Genomic DNA, 10000 nt, shown 5'->3' with positions numbered 1-10000 from the left:
AGAGCATTATTTTAGTCCCACAATAATTCCATGAAATATTTTTAAAAAATAAAGTAACAGTTTAACCTTTATACTCAATTCATACAAGCCTAACTCTTCACTGTTCCAACTGACTTGTATTAAAACGCTACTTTAAACCAGGCCTAGGATACACTAATATAATCCCAGCACTTAGAAGATTGATGTAGGACTGCTGCTAGTTCAAAGCCAGCCTGGGCTACACAAATTCAAGGGCAGACTGTGCTACAAAGGGAGATTTAGTGTCAAAAGACCTCTCCCCCAAAAAGCTACTTTACTTCCCAAATTTTTACACCTTTTTTAGATTCTGATAATTTATTGTTATATGGTAATGACTGATTATCTTTTTCTGCTTCTAAATAATTACCATTGGCAAAACCACACAATGATTTTTACCAGGAATAATTTTGATACCTCTATTGAAACCACTGTGGACACCTGGCACTATCTGGAGACATATATGGTGATCACACTGTGTAATACTGCTACTAGCATGTGTAGGAAAAGGCTAGGGATGCTGATAGCTTATATAACCAGTTCCAAATGCCAACAGTACCAAAACTAAGAAATTGGTATGAATGACAATGAAACCTCTTAGGGTCAGACTGTCTTGGTTTAAAGCCAACTCTTACTGCTTACTGGCTATGTGAGTGACACTGGACAAGTTGAGTTCTATCCCTCAGTTTCCTCATCTCATGCTGGGGGATAGAGTACTTAACTAAGAGAGGCAATGAGGATTAAGTACAAATACATGCTATTTTTTTTTTAAAGTAGCAAATGATTCAAATAAAAGCATTACATGCAGCCAGCTACTCCTAGTTTGTTCTCCTTTTCAGTATTAACACTGTACTAACATCTTCCACCTTCTACATGCGATCATCAATGAAGTCACAAATGTAATCACATATCTAATGTCATTTCCTATAGTTATGCTTTGCTACTTTATATTTTGGGTTTACACTTTGGTGTTCTAATAAATATAATTTGGGGGGGCCAGGGAGATGGCTCAGGGGAGATGGTTCAGTGGAATAAGCATTTCCCTGGCAAGTGCAAGGGTCTGAGTTCAATCCCCAGTTCCGCAAAAAAAAAAAAAAAAAAAAAAAAGAAAGAAAGCAATATAATTCACTCTCTTTTGAAAAAGATAGTGCAGAGAATATAGTTTAGTAGCATTAGCATCTTCCTGGGAAGCACAAGGGTCTGAGTTTGATTCCTGCTATCACCAAAAAATATATATGTTACAAATAGTCTCCTCAGGGGTTTTTAAGATGTACTGTAAAATGTTAAAATTGTCTTTTTACTACCATCAAATCTGTAAGTTATATTTTTTTGGCTCCACGGCTTATGGAGCTGGGGATCAAACCACAGTCCCCTGAACATGAATGCATTTGCCCAAGCGGCACTTTAAACAACTGAGCTATCCAGCAAGCCTCCACAGAGTTAACATGCCAAGGAAGCTGACGTGATGTAGTCTGATCTCAGCTTCCCAAACAAAAAACTAAATACAGAAACTAGGATTTAACCATTAACTTGATCATAAAATAGTTAAGCAGGATTTCCCTCCCTTTATTTTGCATTCTATCCAGGGTATTTGGTGGAAAATGGTCCCAAAATATTATCCACACTGACAAATTTTTTTATACAAAATAGCAGATTCTCTTCTCCTTAGAAGTCACTAATTATGAAGTAAAAGTTTTCTTCACTTTGTTAATGAACATATAATCCTTTTTTACATGTAATCTCTAAAACATCTCTCTAATTAACAAAACTCATTACCTTGACACTATGTTGAATATTTTACTATTGTTTTTCTGGAGATAGAGTTTCACTACATACTGCAAACTGGCCTTGAACTTGCTTATGGAGCCCTAGGTGCCCTTGAATTCATGACAATCCTCCAGTCCTAGCCAACTGAGTGCTAAGATTATGGGGGTATACCACTACCATGCTGGCTATTATTTTATTATTAACTTTCGTTTTTCTTTTTTTTTAAAGTAAACTTGATTATTATTTTTTTAAATTGTACTTGTTTAATTTTTTTGTAGCAAGCTCAGCCCACCCTGGGAGTGAGGCTGGCATGGCAATGTGCTGCTGGGGATCAAACTGCAGTCCCTTGGCTTGCGAAAGCTTGCCTAAGCAGGTGCTTCAGACCACTGAGCTACCCCACCAGCCCTGTTAACTTTCATTTTTCAAATTTTCTTCACGGTGCATGCAATCTTTGCATAGGCAATGGGAACATGGCTGTTACTTTAAAAATCTCATTTTTGGGTACAGAGAAAATAGTCTAACATAATGTGAGATTCATTTTCCACTTCTAAGGAAGAACTTTCTCTACCTTTATATTAAAAGATATGGATACAAAATATTTAAAACAAAGAAACATTCAGTAAAATAGAGTAAGAAATAGCCAAAACTGATCGTTCCATTTACAAAATAAAATCTGTTATTTAGAATTATGACTAGTTTTACAAGTAAGGTCAATACAAGAGTCAATAAACATTTATTTAAATCCTGGTATTACTGTATAACTCAAAAGTTTTCAAGTCCTTAAAAAATACAATTTAAGAATTTAACAAGTTCAACTAATATGTTATTCTATTACTGTATCAAAATTAAAATGTACATGCGTTTTTTAGAAAGTATACAGATTTTACTCACATTTGATTCTTTGCTGCTTGCCTCTGAGCTTTTCTTTCTTTCCTTTTCTGATCTGGTGGCTTAGCAAAAACAATTTCAATATTTTCTCCTTCCAAGTCTTTGCCATTCATTTCTTCCATAGCCTTAAAAAAAGAGTTACCATAGTAAAAATAATCTTTCAGAACTGATTCATTTATTGTAACTAGATGATAGCCTCACTGAGACAAAACAGGACTGATTAAGCTTTATGTAGATTCAGCTCTTTAACAAATTAACTTTAAAAATTCTCTAACTCAAAAGGGCCACTGAAAGTTTGATTGAGTCCATTTAATAACCTCTATATTTCCTCTAATATTTAAAACACACTGGGGGAAAGGGGAGATGGCTCAGTAGAACAAGCGCTTCCCTGTCAAGTGCAAGGGCCTTAGCTCAATCCCTGGTACCACCAAAAAAATAAAAATAAAAATTTAAAACACTGGTATTATGATAAAAATTATTAGATGCCCATGTTAATTCCACCACTTATTTACCTTGACAGCACCATCTCGTTCATCAAAATGAATGAAAGCATAATCTTTTAGTTTCTTCACTCGTTCCAATTTCCCAAACTGACTAAATGCCTTTTCTAAAATCTCTTCTGTTACAGTATTGGCAAGGTTGCGTACAAACAACACTTTTACCTGGAAAAAAAAAAAAAAAAAAAAAAATCCCCTGTACATTTTCCAGAGTTCACTTTTTCCAACCCCAACCTGCAAAGTCAAACTTGAATCACTATCATTATAAGAATTACAAGAAATCTTTCCATTCCTTTGGCTAAATACCAAGGAAAGACTACCGATCAGGTCAGAGATCTGAAATAGGCTGGGGCAGTAGTGTACACCTATAACCCTAACTCTCAGGAAGCTAAGGCGGGAGGGTCACTCTGAGTCTGAAACCAACCTGAGCTACATACTGAATTTAAGCCAGCCTGACAGCATGAACCACATAGTAAGATGCTGTCACAAAATAAAAATGAACCCACAAAATGGTTTACCAAAGAACACATACAATGGCAAAGCAGGTTATGACAAAAATTTTCAGTATCATTTATCATTAACAAGTTAAAATAAAGTGAGATAATAGTACACACCTATTCGAAGAGCTAAAAGCTGAAATACACACTAAATGTGGATAAGAATGCAAAGCAACAGAAACTTTATTCATGTCAGAATGTGAGCAAAATGGTACAGCATCTTTCCAAGTTTGGCACCTTCTTAGAAAACTAAACACATTCCTGCTATACAATCCAGCAATCTCACTCCTAGTACTTTTTCAAAGAAATAAAAAACTTTCATTCACACAAAACTCGCACACAGATGTAACAGCCTTTATTCATAATCACCAAATACTGGAAGTAACCAAGATATGCTTCAGTATTATGAACTGGTACAGAATAAAATTTTCAACACTGTAAAAAATTAATCAGAGCTGGGTGTGGTGGTACTCACCTGTAATCTCAGCACTCCACAGCCTAAGTCAAAAGAATCACTGACTAAGAGGCCAGCCTATACAGTGAGTTCAAGACCAGTCTGAAATACATGGGACCCTATCTCAAACAAATGAATCATAAAAACACATTGAGAGGGCTGGCCAAATGGTTCAGCGGGTTAAAGATAAAAGAAGCCTGCCTTGCAAGCCCCACTCCTGGGGCATGCTGAGAGGGCAACTGAGACTGGGCATGGTGGTGCACACCTGTAAGCCCAGCTCTTGTGAGGCTGTAAACAGGTGGATCACTACAAGCAAGTCTGATCTAGGAGTGAGACCCTGAACACACACCCTGTAGACTCTTCCCAAAAAAAAAAAAAAAAAAAAAAAAAACCCACACTGAGGACCCTTAATGCCTATTGCTACATGGAAAAAAAAAAATTCTGAAAAGGCAAAATTATGAAGACACTTTTTAAAATGTTAGTATTGCTAGAGACTGGGAGGTAAGAATAAACAGAAGAACCTGGAAGCTCTCCTCTTACCCAAGTTTCGTTTCTAGGAAATTGTTCTGCCCTGCCACATGTTTCTCTAAAAGGTCCAGAAGCTAAGAAGCCAAACCACCATGAACTTTTAAACCAAGAAGCAAACTAACTTTAAAGAGGAAAGAGCTGATCATCTCACACATCTCATTATATATTTGTCAAAAACTCGTAAGAGTGCCCCAAAAGTAAAGTCAATTCAAACTACTAGCTTCTGGGTGCTCAATGCTGATTCATCAATTTTAACAAATATACTACCGACAATGCGCAACACTGACATGTTTGATTTAGATATAAATGCTGTTCTGATATTCTACATAAAAAGAAAAATGGAGACTACATGTTTAGTACTTTTTAAAATATTATTATGCAATTAAAGTTATTTCATAACAATGTGAATGTCATGCCCCCTACCACTGTTGAATGTTTAACACCCAAAGTGATCAAAATTAATTAAAACCAGGCTTTTTAAATCTTAAGAGAAAGTGTTTAAAATATCGTCAAGTGGCTAGTGAGATGTTTCTATGACAGACCATCACATGCTTACTATACATGAGGTTTCATCAACACATTTGTAACTCTGAAAGTTTCTCAAAACAAATTAACTTTTGTCTAGAAACATTACCCCTTGTTCCTAAAATATATGAATAATAGCATTTCAACCTAAATGTAACCCTGTAAGTGTTACAGGCCAGAGGGAACAGAGAATCCCAAATATCCTATCCTCCAAGACCATCATCCTTCAATAATATGCATTTTTCCAAGTTCACCCTACCATAGATGCAAGAGTACCTATATTTGACACCTAGTATCTATTAAGAGATCCTTAAAAGACAAAGTATACACTAACTTAATTGCAAATGGCAGCGGTTAATAGTAAATTGTTAAATCACAATTCTGCTGTAGTCAATATAGTTCACTATTTTTAGGAATAGACTTTTAACACAGAAACCATGCCAACTAATGGCACCACTGCGGAAAACCTGAATTTCTCTTAGAATCTATACATTTTGGAAGTGAATTATTGCCAAAGCATGAGAGTTAACTACTTCACCATGACATTATAATGGCTAAGTGTCCTTTAACACATCACTTTCCATGACACATCCCTAATTAAGAACACTTATCTCACCTTCAGAAATGATTAAAGACAATGTACACAATTTACTTTATAAATTATTTTTCCTGCACCCTTCCATCAATTCCTCAAATGTTTTTTTTAACTTGACTATCATTACCTTCGCCATAACTTCAGGATCAGGATCTTCTATAGGGTCGGCCCATTCAACTGTTCCAACATTTCCCCAGACCTTGACTTTACCACTCATTAGCCTACGCCTTGCCTGGGCAGCTGTTTTGTGATCTTCATATTCAAGAAAACAAAAGCCTCTGTTTTTTTTCTTGTCATCCGGTTGGTGGTATAAAATGACATCGGTAAGACCCTCTGAAAGTAAGCAACCATTCCAGGGAATTACATAAAAAAACTAGCAGTATAAGTAGATCAAAAGATTTGTTTTTCTAAGGTCTACTTAAATATCATTAAGAAAAAATAATTGTTTCTTACACAGCCATCTCCCCAAGGGACTATTTTTTAAAAGTTCATATTATTTTCCTAATCTACCCTTTCCAAGTTTTCCCAACCCAGAAATCCCCATGAGAAAAAAAATGTTTTTTAAGAATCCCAAGGACTATCTCTGCTTCCCCTAATTATACAAACAGGCAAATAAAAATCTTTACATAATTGTTTGAAGAAATGCCAGCACAGGTCAAAAATGGTTATTTATTACCATGAAAACATTAATTCTCTTTAATAGTAATTTTCTGCCCCTAGGTATCATTGTCTCTTTTTCAAAGGAAAAAAAAATTACTAAGAATTTTAAATATTCCTAAAGACTAAAAGACTGATAGGGGCCGGGGAGATGGCTCAGTGGAATAAGCGCTTCCCTGGCAAGCGTAAGGGCCTGAGTTCAATCCCTGGTTCCGCCAAAAAAAAAAAAAAAGACTGATAAATCACTGCACAGACACAATGTTTTACAGTACAACTAGCCTGTCATTCGGAAAGGATTATAAAACATTACAATGCACAGAAATTATATCACATTATCAATATATAATGTCTGCTTATGGAAAGAATATTCATATTCATAACTTAGAAATTTTTCAATCATTCATATAGCTCTACTAAGATCAGCTAACATCTAGAAAAATACACAAAAGCATACAACTTCAAAATTAAGGAAAGCACAACGATGATTTTGGAGAGTAAGTTCAAATTCTGGCTGCATGGGGCCAGGGAGGTAGCTCAGTAGAATAAGCGCTTCTCTGGCAAGCACGGGGGCTTGAGTTCAATCCCAGGTATCGCAAAAAAAAAAATCTGGCTATATTAATTACCAAGATACTTTAGATAAATGAGTAACTTTTAACAAGTCATTGCCTCTAACTTTCTCCCTCTGTCCTTTTTTTCCTTATCCAAAAGATGAGAATACCTACCTCACAAAGTTATAAAAGATTCAATGAGTCAACAAATGCAGTGCATAGAATAAGGTGCACCTTCTTCAAAATAAATCCAACTTACCCGTTACTTTGCTAAATTCTTCAAGAATCTGTTCCTTAGTTTTACTCTTAGGAATAGAGCCCACAAAAAGCCTATTGTTGGCAACTGAGATGCAGACACCAATGTGTTTTCCAGAACGAATTTCATGATTATTATACTGAAAGGAAGGGAAAAAAAGTATGCCATGTTTTAAAATCACTTATGTCAATTAGGAATATTTATTATAGAATATCCCAAGATTCAAGAAAACAATACTTAATTAAAATTTCTAGTTTATCAAATATTAAGCTTTCCTTTTAATCAATATATAAACTTTCCATTTCTACTTCATTTGTATCAAAGAGCAATTAATTTTTATAGGCTTCTCGTATTTAAATAGAGATCCTTACTACTCTAAATTCAATGCTGTGTTTTTCCCCAGTTCATCTTCTTCAAACATAACAAAGTCATCAACAGATCATGAGAAACATACAGAACTATTAACTATAGTAGAAAGTAAAACTTTGTTTCCTCGTTTTGAGACAAGGTCTTCTTTCCTGTGCAGTCTAGCCTTGAACTCACTATACAGCCTAGGCTGGAAACAAACTCAGCCATCCTAATCCTTCTGCCTTGTTCTCCTGAGTGCTGGGATTACAGGCATGCACCACCACACCTGGCTTTTAAGATTAATATTTAAAACTAACCATGTCCTACAAAATGGTGAGACATCAGACAGCAGACAAAACACAACCCTGCCAAAGACAGAGAGGTATAATCCATAAATCAAAGTTTGAAAGTATCCAAGTTAAAGTCCAGTTACATGCATATTACTTCATAAAAACTACCTTTAAGTTTTATGTTCATAATGATGGTGGCAGCAGCAGTAACTATTAAGCTTCCCACACACACCTGACCTCAAAATCTATTTCATGGCATTACACAAACTAAGAACCAACTTGAATTTCCATACAACCTGTAAAATAGCAAAACAAAACACTTCATCAACCAGGAGTGGTAGCGCACACCTGTAATCCCAGCACTCAGGAGGCTGAGTCAGGAGGATCACTGGAAGTTCAAGGCCAACCTGGGCTACAAAGTGAGTTCAAAGCCAGCTGGAATTGCATAGCAAAGCCCTGTCTCAAAAAGACAAAACAAAACACCTCATCATCCCTATGCTTATATAATAAATACATCAAGTATAACCAAAAACAAACAAACAAAAAACATGTAGTTCAGTAGTCAACTATTAGCAGTACCTTTTAGATCTCTGGATAATAAGCTGACACACTGTAACCTCTACTTAAGAGCAGTTCGCTTTTTCTACTCTACTCAGGATATCCAACTCTGGTCCTCTATTCTCTGGCTCATCTCTTATTTCTCTATAATTTATGCCAAAACATTAAGTTTGTCTATTGAAAGAAATTTATTTTTTGGGAGAGGAAACAGGCTCTTAGTATGTGTAGTTTGATCTGGCCCTGAACTGACTACATAGGCCAGGCTGGCTTCAATCTTGCAACAGTCCTGCTGCTTTAGGCTGAGTGCTAGTGAAAAACATTTCTTGACAGCTGCATATCAACAGAGATACAATTCTCAAACTTAAACACAGTCAACTCTAAAACTCTGGACTACTTTCCCCTTCTCACAACATCTGTGCATATGCCACTCTTATGCTTCTAAGGCACTGAAAATGCCTCCCCTCCCCCCTGTCTGGCCCAGGGTAGTGTGCACAAATATAATCCCAGCACTCAGGAGGCTGAAGCAAGAGGATCATGGCAAGTTCACGACCAGCCTGGGCTACAAAGTGAGCTCTAAGCCAGCCTGAACTATACAGTTAGATCCTGTCTCAAAAATGTCTTCCCTAGAACTTCCCCCATTTAAACTCTTCCAACTACCAGTAAATTAAGCTCAGGTTCCAACTACTCTGTGTCCTCCTGCTAGTGTTGTCTCATAGGCCAGTTAAAGGCCAAAAACACTCGCTAATATCTTACCACTGACACAAAACAGTTAAGTCACAAAAAATAATTTTCTAGTATAACAAAACATCAGTAGTGTTTATAAACATTTCTTGAAGTATTGGAAGTTAAATACTGCTTGGTAAGTTCTTTACCTGAGTTACAAAGCTACATCCCCAGCCCTCATCAGTAGTGCTAAAGATGAAGTCTGCCTCATGTAACATTTATAGTCTAGTTCCTCTCAATTAGAAGAACCTCTTATAAACAAAAATATTCATGTTACCTGAAAATAGTGATACTATGGTTGAAATCTTTCACTGAATGGAATTATGCACAAGCAAAGACTAAAATGTCTTAATTTTACAAATAACATTAACCAAGAACACAATACATTGCTGTCACATATGTGCATCACTATTCATAATCTAGCACCAAATAGAAATCTTATATGACATTATCAAGAGTTTTCAAGTTGATTAACTGATAACTAAGAATTTGGAGAAAAAAAAAAAAAAGTATCAAACTAGGGGATGGGGAGACAGCTTGGCCTGGCAAGTGCAAGGACCCAGGTTTGATCCCCGGTACCGTAAAATGCTACACCAACCCCATGTCATGCCGTGTTGACTACTGAAACCAGGCCTGGTGGCTCACTCCTTTAATCTCAGCTCTGAGAAGCCTGAGACAGGAGGATCAATACAAGTCCCAGCTGCATAGTGTAACCCTGTACCAAAACTTATGTTTTTTAAATATCAAACTAGGGGGGCTGGACAGATGGCTCAGTGGTCTAAAGCACCTACTTGAAACAAGCTTGGCAAAGCACAGGGACTGCGGTTCGATCCCCAGCACCACATGCCAGCCAG

General features: G+C 36.4%; 1 protein-coding gene across 6 annotated transcripts in view; it reads right to left on the bottom strand.

Annotated features, from left to right (window-relative positions):
* The window catches only part of Syncrip (synaptotagmin binding cytoplasmic RNA interacting protein), a 36268-nt gene that overhangs the window by 4937 nt on the left and 21331 nt on the right, over positions 1-10000 (bottom strand). For all 6 annotated transcript variants that reach the window (XM_023711951.1, XM_004628234.2, XM_004628236.2 and 3 more), the window contains 4 exons: positions 7231-7366; positions 5894-6099; positions 3183-3332; positions 2674-2795 (listed from right to left, as the gene is read on the bottom strand). In XM_023711951.1, the coding sequence (XP_023567719.1) occupies positions 2674-2795; positions 3183-3332; positions 5894-6099; positions 7231-7366 (614 nt within the window). The remainder of the gene's footprint in view (positions 1-2673; positions 2796-3182; positions 3333-5893; positions 6100-7230; positions 7367-10000) is intronic.

Source organism: Octodon degus, unplaced genomic scaffold (genome assembly GCF_000260255.1).
Source record: "Octodon degus isolate 3935 unplaced genomic scaffold, OctDeg1.0 scaffold00022, whole genome shotgun sequence".
Classification (NCBI taxonomy): Eukaryota; Metazoa; Chordata; class Mammalia; order Rodentia; family Octodontidae; genus Octodon; species Octodon degus.
This window is presented reverse-complemented; position numbering and strand designations above follow the sequence as displayed.